At 37.8% G+C, this 23,527-nt stretch overlaps 1 protein-coding gene across 5 annotated transcripts in view; it reads left to right on the top strand.

Moving 5' to 3' along the window:
* ALPK1 (alpha kinase 1) overlaps window positions 1–23,527 on the top strand; it is a 112,088-nt gene that overhangs the window by 31,538 nt on the left and 57,023 nt on the right. For 4 of the 5 annotated variants that reach the window (XM_032859618.1, XM_032859639.1, XM_032859609.1 and 1 more), the window contains one exon: window positions 22,353–22,584. In XM_032859618.1, the coding sequence (XP_032715509.1) occupies window positions 22,464–22,584 (121 nt within the window). In that variant the 5' untranslated portion in view covers window positions 22,353–22,463. Of the gene's footprint in view, window positions 1–15,312; window positions 15,376–22,352; window positions 22,585–23,527 lie in introns of those variants that run through there. The other variant, XM_032859628.1, reaches the window with a different exon arrangement.

Raw genomic sequence — 23,527 nt, 5'->3', positions numbered from 1 at the left:
TTCAATATAGGACAGAATAAGCTACTCACTTCCATTTCTGCAACTAGGAAAAGAGAGTTAAAACAAACAGCTTAATTTCTTTTTTTCTTTTTTTGTCTAAATGTAGTATTTTATTAGCCTTTTGGCCGACTGTTTTCTAATGTAGAGATATCCTGATGCTTTTGATAATCAGGAAGTTCATTTGAGCAAAGCATGATTTTAAAAAACTTTACACATTAAAAGAAATAGGTAATTTGAAAGCATGACCTTAGGTTCCTAAAAGCAATAAAAGTTGTTTCTTTTGAAAAGTCAGTTTTCTGAATTTCCAAAGACTAGTAGAACATAATGTCTTTCATTTTGAAACTAGTTTAGAGGGTTGGGACTCTACCCTTAGGCCCATAATACTCCTCTCCACGAAGTCAGGATAAAAATAGCTGGCAAAGCAATGTCAGAAGCATTTTCCATGTGTTAGGTTATTTCATCCTTATTAAGAGGTAGATACTATTATTGACTCGATTTTCAGAAAGAAACTGAGGCTCGGAGAGGTTAAGTAACTTGCCCACTATCTCATATCCAGCAAGTGGTAGTAGACCCAGACTAGTGTATTTTGGATACAGAGCCTCTGTTCTTAATGCTAGGGCCTAGAAGACATAGATCTGGACTATCTGCTGTTCCTGAATAAGTAAATGTTAGTTCTGTTGTCCTTCCCATCCTTCAGCTCCCCAGTCCCGGTCCCCTGCTCCACACAATCCAAGAAAATGGGAAGAGAAAGCAGGAGAGGAGAAGGCGAGGGGGTAGATCCAGGTTTCCTTCTGCCTGCATGTCAAAACACAGAGGGGCTGGCATGCCAAAATCTGATAAATTCAGACAGTGGGGTTCATGGTTCCTTGTGCTGTCTTTTCAACGAACCCTCCACCACTTCATTACAGACCTCTGATGCCATTTCTCTTGACTTCATTGTAACCAGGAAACCTTAGTTTTGACTTCCTTGTGAAATCAGGAAAGGCCACTTTGGAGGAGGAAAGGAGTACTTCTTGAGCAAGAATGTTTTAGAGAAAGATCTCTGTTTTGTCTTAGAGTTCACCGGCTTTGTGACATGTGAATGTACCACATAAACTGGCAGGCAGCAACACCAACAGCCTGCCTCAGAGGACACCGGAGTAAATACCGGCTCCAAAGAGATTGTCCTGAAATATGATACCAGCTGCAAGAGAGAGCCCTCTCCTCTGGTCAAATGAGAAAAATCATATTATCCTCATTGTGGTATACAAATAGCTTGTAAGCCACATTCTCCATTTGAATGATAACAATAAGTGCTAACCTCACTGCTGCGGGCCAGGGCCAGCCTGATCCCATCTCCAAACACAAACACTTCTGCCTTGGTCTTGGCTGGGGGCTGTGCAGCGGCCTCCCAACCCCCACCCCTTCTTCCCCCCTGTTAATTGGCTGAGACCACCAGAATTTGGAGGACACAGATGTCACTGATAGTTTTCCTAGGGAGCACATTCATGCCCATCTGTTGCAGCCTAGAAGGCTGTTCATATATCCACAAGGCCTTCATTTAATTCTTGTCAGAAAGTAATGTAAATCCAGTTTACCTCAGAGGTCGCAGCCGAGATTTATGCCAATGAGCCCCCTGCAATTTACACACACTGTAGTTGTATAGCATGAAAAGAAAGCCTTTCATGTTGGTGCATATTAACAAGAAAGCCTGCCTTCCGAGAGGGGCTTTTTGATTGAGGTTTCTCCTGATTTTAATACAGCCGATGCCAGTTGGTATACCCAGCTTTAGAAAAAGCAAAAAAAAAAAAAAAAAAGAAAAAGAAAAAGAAATCTAATCTTTAAACTAAAGTTTCTTCTTTTATAAGATGTAAAAGAGAGAGAAATCCTAGCAAATGGCACTGCGATGTCTTTAATTATCTGTTACGAGACAAAACTCCCCTCCACTTGCTGAAGATGGAGTGTGACAGGAGAGCGTGTTCTGGCCGGGAGTCTGAGGAGAATTCAGTTGTAAGCAATTGTCTTTCCAACATGAAAATAGTAGGAGTGACCAATTGAATTTGTCCCTGACTTTTCAGTTGTCTCTTTGTAGTCTGTTCAGAGGGAATTTCGGATTTTGATTAACTTTTTTGGACCAGGCTGGGTAGAAATTGTTTCATCAGTACAGTGGTAGAATAATATGTGATATACACATATATATTTACAGAATTATTTTATTGGGAATCTAAGAGTACTGAAAGGACTTCCATTTATCCTATCTTTCTGTACATTTTGAAATATTCAGGACTGTGTCAGTAAGCTGGAAGGTAAATGGTTTTAAAAACACCCATCCTGTCAAAATCTTCTGGAAAGTCTGAATATGCTTTTTATGTAGTATGTGACCTTGGGCAAGTTACTTAACCTCCATGACCTCAACTTTCTCAACCCTAAAGTGGGAATAATAAAGCCTACACTATAAGGTTTTGTGTCTGAGATATCTCCCATAGTACCTAAAATATAGAAAGTATTCAACCAATGATAATTTCCCTTTCCATCCTGCCTTTTGGCGGTGTCTGTGACAGTAAACTGTATATTAAAAGTATTAGTTAACTTAGTTTAAAAACTCTAAGCATTCACATCATCAGATTACTTTTTCACATTAAAAAAAATTGAAACAGATGAAGTTGGAGATTTTCTTTCTACAGTTTGGAATTTTTGTTTTAAGGTGTTTAACTTTTTAATTCTGTAGAAAGTAGAATAATAGAAGTGTGTTACATAGTTTTGTTAAAATCAGGCTTGGCTTCTCTACTTATTCAGGAGTAGCCTGTGATTTCCCAAGACGGTGTTAATAGGGGGCGTGCTTCTCTTGTTTTTGTAGACAATGCTCATTTACCCGTGCTCATGGCTTTGAAGTAGTGGGTATGATTATTTTTGCACACATTTAACTTTTTGTTTATATTTTACTTAAGATAATATTAAATTGGGTTGTGATTTCTGAGCACATACTGCTAACTGGAAAGTGCAGCAGAGAAACCTAGATTATATGAGGAAAATGTAGGCAGAACAGACAGATTAAAAATATGTGTTGCTGATAACTCATTAAGCAAACACTTCCAATATACATAGTCATAGTCTGGACTTAATTACAGAATCAGATGAAGCAGTGGCTTCACTTTTCAAAAGAGAGTTCACATTAGGGAGGCTAAAGCCCAGTTTTGTTGACTCTCTAAACCTGGGAGTAGGCAGATTTAAAATAATTTCAGAACGGTCCTTTTCTGTTTCTCAGAGTTTATCAAGACCATTTCTTTTTGCTTGGAGTCCTTGAAACAGAATCTTAAATTTTTTTACTATTAGAAATTTCAAACGTATTAAAGTAGAGGGGCAGTATAAGAAATCTGACATATTTTACTCAGCCTCAACATGTAACAATCTGGAGCCAGGCTTGCCTAATTTATACCCTCACTTCTTCCCCACCTCCATGTCCCAAATTATTTTGAACCAAATTTCAGACTTCATGCAATTTCATCTGTAAATATTTAATATTTAATAATACTAAGATATGATATGAACTCCTTTTCTTTTTTTTCCCTTTTTTAAAACAAACTCCTTTTTAAGATAACCACAGTACCATTATCTCACCTCAAAAATTAACACTAATGCCTTAATATCATTTATTGCAACTTAATGTAATCAGTGAGAAAATGGAGGGCCCTCCTTTTTTTAAGGAAATGGATTATTTGGCTTCAGTGTTACAAAATTGGCTATTTTGCTCCCATGATGTAAGAATTTCATGAGTACTTTTTTGTAGCAACTTTTATTGCTGATTTATGTGGTCGATAGGTTTTGTGGTATATGGTAATAACTTCCTAGAATGAAAATTTGTTGTTTTATTGGAAAATAAAAATTGCATCATTATTTTAGTCTTACTCCACCTTCATTGATTCATTTGGATAAGTGTTTTCCAAACTTATTAGCTTCAAATGAAATTATACATGGAAAGCCACTATATATAACAGATGGAAATGAAATTACTCTGGGGCCATGCTGCCAACCACTCAGTTGGCCCATTCTTTCTCCATGTGGGGTCTTGCAGGTTTTGGTAAGTGAAATGTCTTTTTATAAACCTATACCATTTTCCCGTTTTGGTTTTAGGGTAAGACAAATTGCTCTGTAAAGCAGTGTAAAGAATAAGAGAGGGTTGCCTACATAGTTGAAATTACCAAAAAATGACTATACAGTACTTAATTTTAAAGCTTACTACCACTAAAAAGAATGTTTCACTTAAAGTAATTAAAATGTTTATTGTAATGGGAAAAATCCACTGTGCTCATAAATAATGGCCCCACTTCTTAGTTGACTCTACTGGTGCCTCCTGGGAAGAGATGTATTTGCTCCCTGTCAGGATTAATCTATAAATGCAATCACCACTTAGACCTCATCAGTTCTTTCCTTCCCCTTCATTGGTCCCTCTGGAATTATACTGCAGCTTGAATAAGGTCAAAATTAGGAGAGATTTCCTCAGGAAAAAAAAAAAAACAAAAAACAAAAAACACAGCCATTATTATTTCAGTGCTTTAAAATTTGAGAATCAACCCAAGAGTTGTTTCTTTAAACATCCTGGAATAGACATTTCTGTCATAGAATCCATATTCTACCAAAGTAATGCATCCTGTTTTTTAGTGTGGTTATTGGTTTCTTTTCCCAGAAAACCCAGGGACACAGAGTGGTCTCACATAAAACCACAGTGGATTGGATATTTAAAAGCTTGTGTCTAACACCTGCAGATAATCCCAGTGAGTTGCCATTTGAACTTAGACAAACTATTGAACTTCTGACTGTTTCTTCAAATGGGGACCATGTTACTAGCTATCTTCTTCCTTGTAATCTTACAAAAGTAAGATAATTCTATTTCCTTTTGACAAGATTTGATATGAATGCCTTTGCTTCTGTAATAGTGGAAAGGATAGAATGGATTCTCCAATTTGTCTAAATGTAAGTAAACTCATCCTCATTGGTTAGAATAATGCTTTGAAATTTTTTGTAAGCTAAATTATATGCTTATTTTCCTTCCCCAGTAAGGCTGTCTTTGAGGGTTCTCTATTCTGTTTCTGGGCAACCTTCTGAAGTATCAAATGCAAGATATAATGGATACTCAGCATATGCTTAACTACCATTCAGAGTTTGCAAATGCAGTACATGTTATTTTATAAACCTGTAAGTTAGCTATGAAAACCAAACATTAAGGAAATAGTAGGAAACAGATGGTTAATTTTTCCTAGTAAAAGGCTGTGTAAAAACTAATGTGTTTCACTTGCTTACTTTGATTTACTTATTTTTAACTTTTTTCTATTAGTTCTACACTGGTAAATCTTCCTTCATTAGCTAAAAGCAAGGAACACAATTAACACTAAGTCTCGGATCTCCACCCTCCTCATTAGAGAAAAAAGAAAATGTGAGCTCTTCTGTTGAGGAACTACCAAAGAAAGTGAGTGGAGTAGTCCAAAAACAATGAAGTTATCCCCCACATCAGGTGACTGATGCCCTGAGCACATTTGCTCTGTGACTGAGCAGTATTTTCCCCAGGAACAGAACTCTTCTAGAAAGTGGAGAATCCTGAAATTCTGAAACTGTTTTCATTTTCCACGTCAGCCTGAAGAAGGGAGGGCCTCAAAGCTGTCTGCAGGTTACAGAGAGCAGAAGTAGGTCTAGTTTTTTAATAGTCTTTCTGGCTCCTAAAATGACCCATGTTAATTAAGGACTTTGTAATTTGTATACAACGTAGGATGCATAGGAGCTGTGAAGAGATAAGTAAACAAAAATTAAACGTGCCACCCTTCTTTATAGACACCTTTCTCCCCTGCTTAAGATCACACAGGAGTGGTAAAACCCTGCCGTCAACTGCTACAGAGCCCCTTGCCCCTGGGCTGTATTGGTTATCACTGTGTGGAAGTAGTTTGGGGTGTGGATGTCTGCCTCACTCAATGCGACTTGTGCCTCTGTGCCCTCAAAGCATGTGGATGTCCCAGCGGTCGTCCCTCAGCAGTCTCTTGCCACTCCAGAAAATGTAAGACGCGTTTGTTCCCAGGCCAGTAGGAGGCTCCCTGCCAAGACCCATCGGTGGCTGGTGACATGCACACGCTGTGTGAATCACACAGCCACATGGCGGACTTTGATTATGTCAGGCCCGGAGTGTGGGCTGCCAATCCCCAATCCAGAAGCCCACCCCCACCCCGGCGCCTTTGACATTTTAAGTAAAAAATAAATAAAGGGCTTTGTGTGTATCTCAGAGTGAAGAAGAAGATGTGGGGTTGCGGGTGTTTCTGTCTGATCTATAATCCGATGGACGCTCTCTCCCTGAGCCACTTCAGGGCTCACTTGCCTGCCGCCTCAGACAGAGGAAAGAAAGGCTGAGTGCTGGAGGCAAACAGCTGATTAAACCGAGTTGGCTGGGTTTTAAGAGTTTTTTTTTTTTAAGCAAATAAAACTCACATCTTTCTTCCTGAAAATGTCTAACTGGTCATAATATTTCAATTCTCTAACAGATTTTTATTCATTAAATGAGGGTGGATCTGGCGAATTACTTAGGGAAGAATCCCATTATTGTAAGACTTGATACTGAGAAAAATATCAAGAATCTGAAAATGTTGCATAGCGAAGCAATTTTCTTTCTTAAAAACATAAATGCTAATTACGTCAATAAGGAAATCTAATTCATGTAAGATAAAGAAAAATTAGGAGGCCCTTTAAAAAAACGAAATTTTATTTCCTGAAAATGTTATTGATAACAATAACGGATAACTTCGGAGCACTTATTACATGCTAGGTGATTCTCCTTGTGTTTTACATATGTATTATATTTACATGGTTGTATCATACAATGTTACAATATAATTCAATTCAGTAAAACTCTGTGAGATTGGTCCTATTATTACCCTGTTTTGCAGATGAGGAAACTGAAACCTGACTTGTGTAAGGCTGCTCAGCTAACAAGCAGCAGAACAGAAATTTAAATCCAAGAACCCTAACCGTGTTTACCGTGGCTCTCTACTGATGGCTCAGACAGTGCAAGTATACATCTTCATTTTGCTGTTCCTATAATTTCGCAGCCCCCTCATCCCTTTTGTCTTGAGACAGACTATTCCTTTGTGGGCTACCTCTAACTCAAAATCTGCATGGCTGTTTGCCAAATAACTCTACTGGCTGTAAGAATTATGAATACAGATTTGAAAATATTTTGTTGCCGAAGTAACCTTAGTCCCCACATTTGCTGGCTTTCATCAAGTATGTAATGCTTCATAGCCCTAGCAGTTTTTGTACTTCATGCCATTTCCATATATATACCACACCATCACCTGCACTTTCCTCCTACTTCACCCCCGGAGACACCCAGCAGGTTTGCCCTTCTGACTGTGAAGCGGGGCATTTCTCTTGCCTCGTCCACCAAACCACACACTACATTAGCAATCGAGTCTTCACCATTTCTTCTTCTTCTTCTTCTCCTCCCCCTCCTCCTCCTCCTCCTCCTCCTCCTCCTCCTCCTCCTCCTCCTCCTTCTTCTTCTTCTTCTTCTTCTTCTTCTTCTTCTTCTTCTTTAGATATTTCTTTATTTATTCAACAGAGATCACAAGTAGGCAGAGAGGCAGGCAGAGAAAGAGGGGGAAGCAGGCTCCCCGCTATGCAGAGAGCCCGATGCGGGGCTCAATCCCAGGACCCTATGACCATGACCTGAGCCAAAGGCAGAGGCTTAACCCACTGAGCCACCCAGTGCCCCTATTTCTTCTCTTCCAGTGAATTTTTCCTTGCCGTGTTTTTCTCTAGAACCCTGGTATCTATTTCATGAGAAGGTAGGTGTGTTTTGAGGACAAGTCAGAAACCTTGAATTCTTTTTTTTTTTTTAAAGATTTTATTTATTTATTTGATAGACAGAGACCACAAGTAGGTAGAGGCAGACAGAGAGAGAGGAGGAAGCAGGCTCCCTGCTGAGCAGATGTGGGGCTCGATCCCAGGACCCTGGGATCATGACCTGAGCCGAAGGCAGAGGCTTTAACCCATTGAGCCACCCAGGTGCCCCAGAAACCTTGAATTCTTACCCTGATCTTTGCTTGGGACTTTGGGCAGGTTACTCAACCTCCTCCTGCCTCAGATTCTTCCCCTGGAGTTTGAGTGGATGATACCTGCCTCTGAGAGTCTACTCGCCAGTTTGAAGATCCTTCCAAGTTTGTAAAATAATTTTTTCCTGCTCTATGATTGCCTGCCAGTGTTAAGGCAGCTCTGGATTTGGGGACATACGGAGTCAGTACAGGTGGCAGTTCTTCTCTCATTTGGGGTGCAAAAATACGAAGAAAACTCTTCCTGGAAGTCCCATTTGCAAGTGCCGAATCCTTGAATAGGACCAGATGGCAGGTTTGGCTCACCTTGACCTGAGATGTTGCTCTTCCAGCCATGGGGGCCAGGCTCATAATTCGTCAGATGTCACCACGGCTGATGGAGTGGGTAACTGTAGCTGGGGACTATGAGCAACAGGCCCCATGATGATGACCTTTTTTTCCCCTCCTCTTTTTTCCTGAGGCCAGCAGGTAACCCATTGGTGACCCGGAACACTCTGACTGCACTTTCCTGTGCAGTCAAGTTTGATAAACACCTTCAGCAGCTGGGAACAGGAGAGGCTGGGGCACAAGGACGAGAGAGACAGAGGCAACTTGGAGAGAAGGGACAGCTGAGGCCTCCAGTCTCCCATTCGAACAAGGTGTGGCCCTCAGGCTGGAAGTCTTGATATAAAGAGCCATTGGAAAGAACTTCTCTGTCATGTATAGAATTCCCTCCCCCCCACCCCTTTTTTTTAAATCACAGCACACTCCTTCATTTTCTTTGTAAGTGAAAAGAAAAGGAGAATCAGATTTCTTAGCCATCTAGTGTTTGTTAAACTAATGGTTCCAACTGCCTGTCTCATCATTATTTCAATAGTCTCTGCTAACTCATGGATCCTTAATACGAGATGAGGATCTCTTCCTCAAAGTCTCTTATCCTGTCACTCTCCAACTAGATTTCTTTTCCTTATCTCTCTCTCTAGCTGTTCCAAACCCTACCCCCTTGAGAAGTCCCAGGGCAAGTGCCCCTCCCTGCTCAGAAAGGCTCCTTTGCTGTCCTCAATGGAATCACTTGCTCCAACCCCGAGGGCAAAAACTGACATTTATTACCTGTGCAGTACTCCTAGACTTGAGTTTCTGTTTTCCTATTTTCAATTTTTTAAAAAGATTTTATTTGTTTATTTGAGAGAGAGAGAGAGAGCTTGAAAGAAAGATCACAAACAGAGGGTAGGGGTAGAGGGAGAAGCAGACCCTGTGCTGAGCACAGAGCCCAACGTGGGACTCCATCCCAGGACCCTGGGATAATGACTTGAGCTGAAGGCAGATGCTTAATTAACTAAGCTACCCAGGTGCCCTCCTCTTTTTAATTTTTTCATTAAATGTCAAATCAATATCAAAAAATTATAAAATAGGTGTAATATAGCCAGAACATGATAGATGCTCACAGATTAATCTAAGTCAAAAACATACCACTTTCGTTGAAGTCTCCTGTGTTCATACACTTCCCTCACATCTTCACTCTCTGCTCCATAAACCCACTGTTGTGAATTTTTAGCTTATCATTACCTTTCTTTTCTTTGTAATTTTACAATATATATTTGTATCCTATAATATATTTTTTAGCTATAAACGTTTTAAATGTTATGCATGTATTCTTCTGTGACTTGCTTTACTATATTTCTAAGTTTCATCCGTATATTGCTACATGTAACTATAATTCATTCATTTATTTGCTTATTCTATTCCGGTGCATAAATACACTTCAGTTTTTTAATCTATTTTCCTGTTGAGAGACATATGGATTGTTTCCTTTTGTTTGTTTACTATTACAAACTGTGTCATTGTGAACATGCCTATATTTCCTAGACTCTGGTCCAAGATTTTCTCCAAACTAGAGTATATGCCTAAGAGTGAACACTGGGTCATAGTGTACCCACTGTGTGCATTTTTTATTTTACTGAATAATGCCAAACTGTAGTTTTCAACAGTGGTGAAGGGAAGTAACACTGTTCTTGATGACTGTTACCCAACTTAAATTTTTTCCCAGTCAAGAAGTTGTGAATGTTTATGGTTTGAATTTGTATTTCCTGATTACTAATGAGGTTGGACACAATTCACATGTTCATTGGCCATCAATTCTTTCTCTTGTGTGAAGTGTCCGTTTGCTCATTTTTTTCCTACTGTGTGATTGGTCCTTTTTTTTATTTACTTACAGGAATTCGTTATATATTCAGAATAGAAATCCTCTGTTAGTTTATATACATTACAAAATACTTTCTCCCAGTTTATGACTTGTCTTTTCACTTTCTTTATGGTGTCATTTTACTAATTAGAAGTTTATCTCTCTAATTAAATATCAATCTTTTGTGGTTTGCTTTTTTCACAAGTAGTTTGAGAAATTCTTCCTTTACCAAAGGATCAAAAGGATATTCTCCCTTAGATATTCTCCTTTAGGAAATTCATATCAAAACCACATTGAGATACCACCTTACACCTGGTAGAATGGCCAAAATCAACAGGACAGGAAACAACAACTGTAGGAGAGGATGTGGAGAAAGGGGAACCCTCTTGCACTGTTGGTGGGAATGCAAGTTGGTACAGCCACTTTGGAAAAGAGTGTGGAGATTCCTCAAAAAAATTAAAAATAGAGCAACCCTATGACCTACTGGGTATTTACTCCCAGTTGCAATTGCACTACTGGGTATTTACTCCAAAGATAGAAATATAGTGAAAAGAAGGGCTATAAATACTCCAATGTTCATAGCAGCAATGGCCACAATTGCCAAGCTATGGAAAGAGCCGCAATGCCCTGCAACAGACGAATGGATAAAGAAGATGTAGTCCAATGAACAGACATTTCAGCAAAGAAGACAACCAGATGGCCAACAGACACATGAAAAAGTGCTCCACATCACTTGGCATCAGGGAAATACAAATCAAAACCACAATGAGATATCACCTCACACCAGTCAGAATGGCTAAAATTAACAAGTCAGGAAATGACAGATGCTGGCGAGGATGTGGAAAAAGGGGAACCCTCCTACACTGTTGGTAAGAATGCAAGCTGGTGCAACCACTCTGGAAAACAGCATGGAGGTTCCTCAAAAAGTTGAAAATAGAGCTACCCTATGACCCAGCAATCACACTATTGGGTATTTACCCTAAAGATACAAATGTAGTGATCCGAAGAGACACATGCAGCCAAATGTTTATAGCAGCAATGTCCACAATAGCCAAACTATGGAAAGAACCTAGATGTCCATCAACGAGATGAATAGATAAAGAAGATGTGGTGCATATATACAATGGAATACTATGCAGCCATCAAAAGAAATGAAATCTTGCCATTTGTGACGACGTGGGTGGAACTAGAGTGTGTTATGCTTAGCGAAATAAGTCAATCAGAGAAAGACAATTATCATATGATCTCCCTGATATGAGGAAGTTGAGAGGCAACATGGGGGGTTTGGGGGGGTAGGAAAAGAATAAATGAAACAAGATGGAATTGGGAGGGAGACAAACCATAAGAGACTCTCAATCTCACAAAGCAAACTGAGGGTTGCTGCGGGGAGGCGGGTAGGGAGAGGGTGATTGGACTATGGACATTGGGGAAGGTATGTGCTATGGTGAGTGCTGTGAAGTGTGTAAACCTGGTGATTCTCAGACCTGTACCCCTGGGGCTAATAATACATTATATGTTAATAAAAAAAATTTTTTTAAAGAAGATGTAGTCCATATATACAATGGAATATTACATAGCCATCAGAAAGGATGACTACCCAACTTTTGTATCAACATGGATGGGATTGGAGATTATGCTGAGTGAAATAAGTCAAGCAGAGAAAGTCAATTATCATATGGTTTCACTTACTTGTGGACCATAAGGAATAACATAGAGGACATTAGGAGGGAAATCGGAGCAGGAGACGAACCATGAGAGACTGTGGACTCTGAGAAACAAACTGAGGGTTTTGGAAGGGAGGAGGGTGGGAGGGATGAGTGAGCCTGGTGGTGAGTATTAAAGAAGGCATGTATTGCATGGACACTGGGTATGACGTATAGACAATGAATCTTGGAACACTGAAAAAAAATTAAATTAAGATGTAAAAATGAATAAATAAAAATAAAAATAATTTAAAAAGATATTCTCCTTTATAAGTTGCATACTTAGGGGTGCCTGGGTGGCTCAGTGGGTTAAAGCTTCTGCCTTCGGCTCTAGTCATGATCCCAGGGTCCTGGGATCGAGCCCTGCATCAGGCTTTCTGCTCAGTGGGGAACCTGCTTCCCCCCTCCCCACCCGCCTGCCTCTCTGCTTACTTGTGATCTCTGTCTGTCAAATACATAAATAAAATCTTTAAAAAAAAGTTGCATACATTTGTCTTTAACATGTAAGTCTTTAATCTAACTAGTACTGATAAAAAAAAAAAATAACCAATTAGCTCAATGTCTTATACTAACCTAGTATAGTAAACCAAATTTCCCTATATAAACGTGTCTCTTACTGCATTCTATTTTATTTCGAAGCTCAATTTGCCTACTCTAGTGCCAGTAACATTTAAATCATTTAATATAATATTGTATTAGTTATTGGAATCTGTTATGACACTCTGCCTCCTCCCTTGTTATTTTTCATTAGAAGTACTTTGATTATTCTTGAGAATTGTCCTTCCATATAAATTTTAGAATCATTTGGTCAAGTTGACACACACACATAGAGCTGTAGCAATTTTGATTGGAATTGCATGAAGATATAGATAAATTTGGGGAAAATTGGTATCTAATAATATTGCGTTTTCCAGGCCACTACCATAGAATATCTCTTCATGTATTTAGATTTTTATTAATGCCTTCTAATGAAGTAAGTTCTATAATTTTTCTCCAGAAATCTTGCATATTTATTATTAGAATTATTAAGTTACTTCATTTGTATATACACATATACACACATATATTATTTTTTATTATACCTTACGTATTTTATGCCCTGGTAAATGGTGTATTTTTATTAAATTATGTTTTCTAGCCACTTGTTGCTCATTTAAAGGATATTTTGCATAAGATTGGATTTATTGGCCTATTGAATGGTAAACTCTTTCTGTATGTTCCTGGTGTTTTCCTTGTAAGAAGATTTTTCAACTACTAGTTACAATTCTTTAAGATTTTAGGACCATACAGGTTTTCTGTTTCTCCTTGGTTTCTTTTAAGTAATTTATACTTTTCTAGGAATTACCCATTTTATTATTTTCAAATTTATCAGTAAAAAAGTTTCCATATTCTCTTATTAACTTCTTAAAAATCTCCATAGCATCTGTCACACCCCCTTCTAAGATTTTTATTCCTACTTCTATTTGTTTGTTTTCCATCTCTTGATCAGTTTTGCCAGCAGTTTATCAATTTCAGTGGTCCTTTGAAAGAACTTTATTTTGTTGAGCTTCTTATTGAATATGTTTTTTATTCCATTAATCTCTGTTCTTATTTTTATTTCCTTTCTTCTACTTTTTTATATATTTTTTTTTAACTTTTGGTTATTCAAGCTTAACTCTTGAATTTTCCAGCATTCTTTATTTCTAAGTATTTTGGCTATCAATTTCCATCTATATTCCACTTTGACTGAATTCCACATTTTAACATGTAGTATTTATCATTGCATTGTTATATTCTCTAAATTTCATAATGATTCTTTCTTTGGCCTGCAAGTTATTTAGAAGTTTATTTCTTAATTTCCATCTATATGAACATTTTTCTTTTGTTATTGATTAACAGCTTAATTGCCTTTTGGTCATACAGTGTCATATGTATACTGTTAATCTTTTGATATTTATTGAGATTTGTCTCATGGCACAGTAGGCATTAAATTCTTATAAATGTTCCAGGCATGCTTGAAAACAATGTATATTCTGCAATTGTTTGATATGTTGTTTCATAAATCTCTATTAGATCAAGTTTGTTAATTGTGTTGATCAAATCAATATCATTACCAATTTTTTTAGTCTGCTTAATTTATTAGTTTCTAAGAGGAGTGTATTAAATTTTCCCACTATGATTATGTATTTGCATATTTTTCTCCATGGTTCTTTCACTTTTTTGTTTCATATATAGTAAGAGTTATGCTTCCAGATGCATACAAGTTTAGAATTGCTTGCTATACCTTCCTGGTGAACTGAACCATGTATCACTGTAAAGTGGCTTTTTTATCTTTATTAGTGCCTTTTTCCTTAAAGTCTATTTTGTCTGATATTAATGTAACTATACTTTCTTTCAGTTAGTATTTTTCTAATATTTCTTTTTTTATCTTATTACTTTTAGCCTTTTTTACTTCTCATGTTTTAAGTAAATCCATGTAGTTATTTTTTAAATCAAGTCTATCTTTATGTTTTTACTGTAACATTTAATTCACTTATATTTGTTTGAAATACTAATATATTTTAATTTATTTCTACCATCATATTTTGTATTTTAAATTTATCCTGGGACACCTGGGTTGCTCAGTTTGTTAAGCATCTGACTCTTGGTTTCAGCTCAAGTCATGATCTCTCAGTTGTGGAATGGAGCCCTGCTGCACTGGGCTCTGAGCTCAGTACGGAGTCTACTTTGTATTCCCTCTCTCTCCCTGCCCTTCTCCCAAATAAATAAATAAATAAAATCTTTTTTAAATTTTTATTTATTTATTTGAAAGAGATTGAGAGCGTGTGAGCAGGGGGAGGAGGACAGGAAGAGAGATAACAGACTCTGCACTGAGCATGGAGCCCACTGTGGGACCCCATCTCAAGTAAATGACCTGTGCTAAAATCAAGAGTCAGACACTCAACCAACTGAGCTATCCAGGCACCCCTTTTGCCTTCTTTTGAATTGTTTTGTTTCTTTTCATTTTTCGCTTTCTACCAGCCTGAAAGTTGTATGTTTTATTTCAATTTTTTAAGGATTATCTTAGAAATGTTTATCATAGTCTAAAGTTAATATCTCTGTTCCTTCTACCAATTCCAAGATCTTAAAACACTTTAACACAAATCACTGTCCTCCTGATATATATGCTCCTTATGTTTGTGTGTGTATTTTTCTATTTTTTTATCTCATTGTTATTGTTGTAGCTTTATACAATCAGTATTTACATTTAACCAACAATTCACCATTTTTGTTGCTTATTATTTTTCCTTGAATCTCAGACCTTTCATCTGTGATCACTTTCCTTGTATCTAAAGCACATACTTTAGAGACTTGGTTAGTAAGAATCTGTTATGTTTATTTTTAAATATTTTTATTTTTCAGGTTTTTCCCCCAGCATATTGAAGATATCCTCTCACTATCTTCTAGTTTCCATTGTTGCTTTTCAGTAGGTAGCTATAAGTTCATTGTTGTTTCTTTGAAGGTATTCTGTCTTTTCTCTCTGGCTACTTTAAAGATCCTCTGTATGCCTTTGGTGTTCCGTAGTTTTGCTATGATATTACTACATAAAGATTTTTATTTATTTATTTAACCTGCCTGAAGATTATGGGTATTTTAATTACTTTCTTTCTCCTGTCCTTGGTCCTTATCTCTCCAAACATTTCTTTTGCTTCCCTCTCTTCTTCCCTTCTAGGATTCCAACGAGACATGTTCTAGAGCTTTTCTATCAATCCTTTGTTTCTTTTTTTTTTTAAATTTTATTTATTTATATGACTGAGAGAGATATAGTGAGAGAAGGAACACAAGCAGGGGAGTGGGAGAGGGAGAAGCAGACTCCCCACTGAATAGGGAGCACAATCCAGGCTCAATCCCAAGACCCCATGACTGTGACCTGAGCTGAAGACAGACACTTAACAACTAAGCCACCCAGGTGCCCTAATTCTTTCTGCTTCTTAACCTCTCTTTTGTATTTTCCATCTTTCTGTCTTCTTTGGTGTGTTTTAAAGATTTTATTTATTTGACAGAGAGATCACAAGTAGGCAGAGAGGCAGGCAGAGAGAGAGGGGGAAGCAGGCTCCCGGCTGAGCAGAGAGCCAGATGCGGGACCCATCCCAGGACCCTGAGATCATGACCTGAGCCGAAGGCAGAGGCTCAACCCACTCAGCCACCCAGGCGCCCCCTTTTGTTGTGTTTTAGATGAAATGTTCTGATTCATCAACCAGTTTAAAAATTTTAGCTTCAACCAGAGCTGGTATTTTTATCAAATCTATCTAATCCATGGAATTTTATATTTTTAATTATTATTTTTTCTTTTATAGAAATTCTATTTGATTCTTTTTCAATCTGCCTGTGCCTTTTTATAGTTTTTTTTTTTAAGAATTTTATTTATTTATTTGACAGACAGAGAAGACAGAGATCACAAGAAGGCAGAGAGGCAGACGGGAGTGGGGGTGGAGAAGCAGGCTCCCTGCTCAGCAGACAGCCCGATGTGGGGCTCGATCCCAGGACCCTGGGATCATGACCTGAGCCAAAGGCAGAGGCTTTAACCCACTAAGCCACCCAGGCACCCCCTTTATATAGTTTTTTGCTCTTAATTCATACACCCACCATACTCTTTCAGATCTTTAAACATGTATACTCATATTTCTTGGTATTTTATAGGTGGAAATTCTTTGATGCTTAGTTTGAAGTCAGATTCCTTTAGAGAAGATTATGTTTCATTCCACTGATTGCCGGAGAAAACTACCAAACTACCAACCTAGGACCTTTTTTTTTTTTTTTCATGAAATTCACATGTAAAATCACCGTTTATTTGCTGTAGCTATTTTAAATAGCAAACATGGTGTTAGAATATTATTTATCTCTGAAGATCTTGAAAAACATCGTATAAAATCTAAAGAATGAATGAAAAACATGGCTAGGTATTTGACATGTTTTCAATAAACACAGTTAATTTCAGAATTTGCATGAGGTCTGCATGAGGCCTAGGTAGGGATGTCATTATGTGGTAAGTTGGGATTTATAGGGTGTGTCCTCCTAAAGATTTAAGGTTATTTTTAAATAACTTATTTTAAAGTAATTATCAGGTAGAAGTTCTGTGGATCTTGTGGCTTCAAATTCTCACAGGCAAAAAATTTCATTCTCTCCCAGAAAGCAACAGGTTTTGCCACCGGCAGATTTCCTGGGAGGTGGCAGGAGAGGATGGGGATTTACTTTTAGCTCTCCCTACACTGACAATTCAACCTTTTAGGACATCAGTTTTATGCAAGGGAACAGTTTCCTCTTATATGTCCCACCTTGGGTGGGCCTTGGGTTTTATTTCCCATCTTCCCACACTCTTAGCGAAAACCAAAGTTTCGGCTTAGAGTGCTTATAATTTCTCTTGAGGCAAAGGCTAGTTTCTGTGTTGGTTAATTTTCTGGGTTCCAGCTTTTACTTGGTTTATGTTTTCTGAGTAGACCTTCCTTTCTTACCGTTTTATTGACACATTTTAGAGGTGTTAAAGTGCTTCTCCAGCATTTCTGCCTGTCTTCAGTGAGAATGTTGGTGAGGGTGTATAGCCTTCCATACTGCTAGAAATAGAAGTCTACTCTTTCAGGTTTTGATGACTTAGAAGTCGCCTTCTCTTCTCCCTTCTTATTCAGTTTTAAAATGCTAAAAATGGCCATTACCCAGACATATCTATCCAAGCTGCACGGCTATCTTACACTCCAGTCAAACTTCTCTTTCTCCTTTTGTCTCCCCACTTGCACCAACCAGTACCAGAGGCACTATGGTCAAAGTTGGTGTGTGGGATTGCTCAGGGAAGGGTGAAAGGGTGTAAAAAGCTGGATTGTCATTGCTAGTAATGGACTGGAGAAACACATTCTTGTTCTATGCCGGAGAGCAGAAAACATTTTCTCATAGAAACAATACAATAGATGATTTAGAATGTAGATGAAAAGGTATATTTCGCATAATTATTCATGTACTTATGAATTAAATGAGCTCTGTGGCTTTGTTTATGAAACTAACCAATCATAAATTGAATTCCAACAAAGATATTTTAAACTGAGCTTTTAGACTATAGTCGTGTTTAGTATGCCTTGTGTAGTTCATTTTAAGTGTATTTATGTCTTATAATTATATTATAGACTTCTTGGCAATATAGGCCATCTCTTCTATTTCTTTATGTTTCCCCACATCTTCTAGCTTAAAGACTATGACTGGTTGGCCAGTGGATTATTACAGAGGTGGCAGCCAGTATACCATGGAATACATTTGGAATTCTTTTATTTTCCCTGATTTACCCCCATTTCCTTAGTATTAATTGTCCGAGGAAAAAGACTCACAAATGCCAAAAGAAAACGCGGCTTTGAATAGTCTGCTGATTTGCTGACTCTTAATGATGGCTGATTTGTCAATTTTAACTCAGCCACTCAGTTAAATTCTACATCACCAATCGAAATAAAGTACACGTGTATCAAATCAAACATGGAATGTATGAGCACATGACAATTTGGCTACGTGTGTGCATGTGTGCCTTAGATTCTAACTTTGTTCGGTATCTAGTGTTATTCTAAAGGTATCTGTATGTCCTATTGCTTTTTCTGGCCTCTCTCTATTTAATTTTTAGAAAAAAATATATAGGGGCATGTCAAAATAGAAAAAATGATCAATATATTACAAAAAAATAGAAGGAAACTAACATGATTCAATTTAGAAATACATACAACTCAAAGAATGCCACAGTTCAGGGAGCAAAAATTGATATGTGTTGAAATTGAAAATGATTCTTTTATAAAGGAAGCTGACCAAAATTTCCAGCAGGACTACTGCCTGAAGGAAAATTTCCTAGGCTCCAGCCTCTGTTATGCTTAACAATGAACCATACAAGTCTGGACAGATGGTTGGATTCCAAAGTGTTTCTCATGTTACAGTATTTTCATCCTATTGTCTCTCCTGAATTCTGCAGGGAAAAGAGAAAATGCTATAACTTTCAAAAAGTATAAAGAATATCCTCAGTACATTTTGGATAGTCACAAGTACTAAACATTAATTATCTCAAAAAATATCTCCTTTTTTTTTTAAAGAAATACTTTATTGGTTAAAATCGAATTACTTATTCTTGACAGTAGGACTTATCTTTCTTACTATCTTTATTGCTAGAAGTACAAAATCTAGGATGTATTTATGTCTTGTCCATTCAACTTTGAACCTTGGTGAAGTAGAAACTTGGGACTCGTTTTTAAGACCATTCGTAACCATCCAACAGCAATACTGCATTTACTCTCTAAAAGGCCCTCAAATTTGTCCAGTTTTCTAAATCCCTATGACTCTGGTACAAATTGATGATATTTTTAACCTAAATTGTTGGCAATAAATGTCTGACTGGTCTACCTGCAATCACCTTCTTCTCTCTGCCCCCAGTACACACTACAGCCAAAACAGAATGAACTTTTTCCAGATGCAAATCTGGGGTCATGTTTCTCCTGCTACCAGTAGTTTCCTATGACTTTTAGGGTAAACACAAAATTCGTTACCTGGTATACAGGGCCTTAAAAAGCCCCTACTTAGCTCTCCAAACTCACCTCATATTAACTTTCTCCTTTAATCCCTGTTTTAACTAATTTAGCCTTCTCTCATTTCCTCTATATTTCTTTCTACTTAGGTCCATTCCTCACCATTTTAACTTCATTAAGCCCTGTTCTTCTTACTGAGTTTACAGAGTTTACAGAGTTCCAACATCACATCCTCAGAGAACCCCCATTCACCTGCTCTCGTTTTACCCAAATTGTTAGGTCAGTCCTGTTGTTTGTCCTCACAGAACCACATAGCTTATCTCTCTTTCACAGCACTTAGACAAAAGGAAGAGATTTATGATCCTGGGCATTAGGCATCAGGATTTCAAGTGAGGGAACAAAAGCAGAGTTATATTTATTTAGTAATCAACCTCTAAGATTCAAGCCAACGTTTCTAAGCCACAGAGAAAAGTATACATAAAGATATTATACTTAAGTGTTCTCAAAAGAGACAGGAATTATTTAGTAAATAAGTATCAGATATTCTACAGCAACAGATAGGCTGCTAAGTGTGTAATTGAAGGCCTGGAAAGATATTAGCAATTGTTCCCACTTAACCCCCATAAAATACAGTTACGAAAAATGAGTCTCAAAAGTGCGTCTCAGAGGTCTCTCAAATAGTTAATGACAGAGAATGAAGTTGAATTAGTCACAAATATCCATTGAACACTTTCGTGTGTAACAGTTTTCCTATATCCAAGTCTGCTTTCCATTTCTCCATGCTATTTCTGTTTAAACATTTACAGAAACAGAGAAATTAAAATTTATTTCAACTTGTTAATATAACAAAAGATGACTTTCTGCCTTAAGAGGATGATATGGCACCAATAAGATCTTACTATAAGCCTTTAGACAAAGGGGTGATATGCTATGAAAATTATAGTACAGTAGTTTTATTTCTTTGTGCATGAACTCTTCATATTTTCTTCTTATATCCCTCTTTCTACATGAAGTCTTAAAAATGATCCTAGCAAAGAGAACCCCCTTCTTGTTTTTATTTGAAGAAAAGTGAATGTGTCCTATTCACCCATAGCTAACTGCATTTCTCAGTCTTCATACTAACCTCCCATTCTAGCCACATCTCCCTTTTTCAGGAATGTTGGGACAAGAATGGCCTTTGCTACATGGCCTCTTCCTCATGCTAGTCCACTAATTAGCTCTCTGACTAGCCCTTACTTCTTGATTCCTTTCGTAGAAAGGCAAGCTAATGGCCAGCTCTTACTACACAACATTGACTTAAAAACACTTGAGCTAAAAGGGACACTGAAAACCATTTAGTCCAGCAATCCAAACCATGCAGGAATACTTTCTGAAACATATTAAAGAGAAGAGCAACTTAATTTATAGTTATGCTTAAATGCTTCCAGTAACTAATTCCTCACAATCTCACTTGTGAATACTCTCAAGTAACAAGAATTTTGTATTCAAGTACTCTACTTGTGTTCTTCACCAACAATACACAATTATTTTAATGAAACAAGCCTGTAACGTCTGAAAACTTTGCTTTGGCAGTTTGTCTGTGTAAAGAATATGTGTATATTTTAAAATCCAAAGCATATGAACTATACCAGTCAGGTTAGAATGAAAAATGAAATGTGTAGGTTATACAATGAGCTCGTCTTTCACTCTGTATTCCTCTTGAGTCTTAGAATAGGAAAAAAAAATTTTCTTGCTATTTAAATTCAAAACTAGCTTCTTAAAGTGAGGCCTTGTTAATCCCAAAGCCTATACAATAATTCACTGCTTTAATGTTTTTGATGATTACTTCATTGCATGTATAAGCTAGGAGAAAAAGGGACTGGGGCCATCCATTTATCTGTTGCTTTCTCCCCTTTCAGACTCTCTTGCTTTGGTAATAAAATTCTGTGTGCCTACAAGAGTGTCTAAACCAGACAGCAGCTTTGCAATCTATCCTGGCCAACTCAGAAAGAGTTCCTTTGTTTCATTTGTTCATTGTAAACAAAACAAAAGGAAGTTTGTTTTGTTTCCGATGTATATTCTTTAATAAAGGGAAGACAAACAAAAAGATTTGTTAATCTAGTAACTTTCCGGTTAATTTGTTAATCTAGTTACTAGTTAATCTAGTAATTTTGCCAGGCATTTTTGTACTGATAGTAATTTATTTTGTTCTTGAAATTACCTTGACTGCCATAGATCATTACAGTATATTCAAATTTGCATATGAAAACTCTCAACTGTACATATGTTAAATAGCAATATAAGTAGATTCATCCGTCCATATGATAAATTCATCCATATAATAGATCTAGGAAATTGGGTTTTCTGAGATATCATTTCTCTATCTTCCTTGGCAAGGTGCCTGGCTGTGAAGAGCTTTAAATTTGGCATCTGCCATTGCCTATCTTGGTCCAAATTATGCGATGCTAAGTACCATGAAGAATACTTCACAGGGGAAATCAGTAGCGGGTTATGAGAATGGTAAACTTCATATCACCATGTGCTTGTAACTGAATATTAGAACTGTCAGCCAGATGCTTCCTGTACACTTCCAGAGAGACAGAAAGTGTGGTGCCACTGGGATCCAGAGGCACCGATGTGAAGTATGCGGAAGATACATAAATCATAGGGTATATTCACTTCATTTGGCTTCGTGGGATTCTGCTGACATCACTGCGGGTAACCAAGGTCTGTACCAGGAGCCTCTCCCTTCTGCTCTCTGACGCCTTTGAGGTGCTGCCCATCCAGACCAGGCCCTGCAGTAATTTCACACACTCCCCTAATAAAGTCCTCAGGGGCTGTCATGTATTTTCATGTGTTTGCCCTATTATCCCTCCCTGCTTGAGCCTTACAGATAATTGATGATGCTTCGGTTAATCATCTCTCTCCCGCTTTTGTTCACCAGGTACCTCCGCCTTGAAGGGGCTCTTTTATTGAGAATCGATGTCTTCTTCTGGGTAATCGATCACCGTAGACCCAGGGACACTTGACTCATCATTGAGGAAGAGTAATCGTCATGAATAATCAAAAAGCGGTAGCTACCCTACTGCAAGAGTGCAAGCAAGTGCTGGAGCAGCTCCTGTTGGAGGCGTCAGATGTGTCGGAGGAGGCCAAGAGCGAGGACCAGCAGTGCAGAGGTGAGGCCCTGACAGGAGGCACTGGGGGGGAGGGAGAAGCCAGCAGGTCCGCTCTCAACTCCCCTGCCTGAACGACGTGTTTTCATCTCTGCCCTATTTTTCTTCTCTTGGCAGATGACCACCGAGAGATGAGTGGATTTCTAGGGCATGAATGGGACATGGGCTGCAGGCGGACGGGCAGGGGAGGAAGCCCACTTTGTTGCAGTGAATTGCTGTCAGTTCTAATTTTAGGCTTCAGTAAACATGAGGCTACAAGAAAACAGTGTAGTTCAAGAAGAACAAAGGGTGCAAGTGGACCGGTGCACGTAAATTTCAATTATTAAAAAATTGAAGCAACTTCTGAATGGTGGCACATACTTTTTTTTCAAACGAGGCTTTTGTGTCTCATCAGTTTCCATAGGCTTCTGTGGTTTCCGTAAATATGTCATCTCATTGGTCCAATCCCTCTCTCTCTCTCTTTTTTTTTTTTTATTATCGATACATTTCTCATGCTGCATTCACATGCTGTTTGTAAAATAAATCCTCTCACACTGATAAATACTGATGGCATCACTATCAGAATTGAATTGGCCTTTTGCTCATTTCATAGTTTATGCCATTCACACTTTTAGATAGGTCATGGTTTGGGAAGTTTCGATCACAAAGTCTAGAAAGCTAAAGTATTTCTTACTTCTTCCATAGCCAGTTTTGGAGAGAGAAGCTTCTTTCCTTCCATTTCTTTTTAGCATTTGAATACATGTTTCTCCATTTCTATAAGTGTGTCCCTTTTGTGTGCTTTTAATATTTTTCTTTGTATTTTTAGAGACTTGCTATTCCTTGCAGAAATAAGATGACCACATAGAGTGCACACTCCCCATCTCTTTTGTTTTTGATGTTATATAACGGGAAAATGTTCTGGAGAAGCCTTTTCCCCATATTCTTGTATATAGGCACACACATTTCT

This window comes from Lontra canadensis, unplaced genomic scaffold, assembly GCF_010015895.1.
Source record: "Lontra canadensis isolate GAN:19392208 unplaced genomic scaffold, GSC_riverotter_1.0 scaffold1, whole genome shotgun sequence".
Classification (NCBI taxonomy): Eukaryota; Metazoa; Chordata; class Mammalia; order Carnivora; family Mustelidae; genus Lontra; species Lontra canadensis.
Note: the sequence above shows the minus strand (reverse complement) of the source record. Positions and strands in the feature narration are given on the sequence as shown.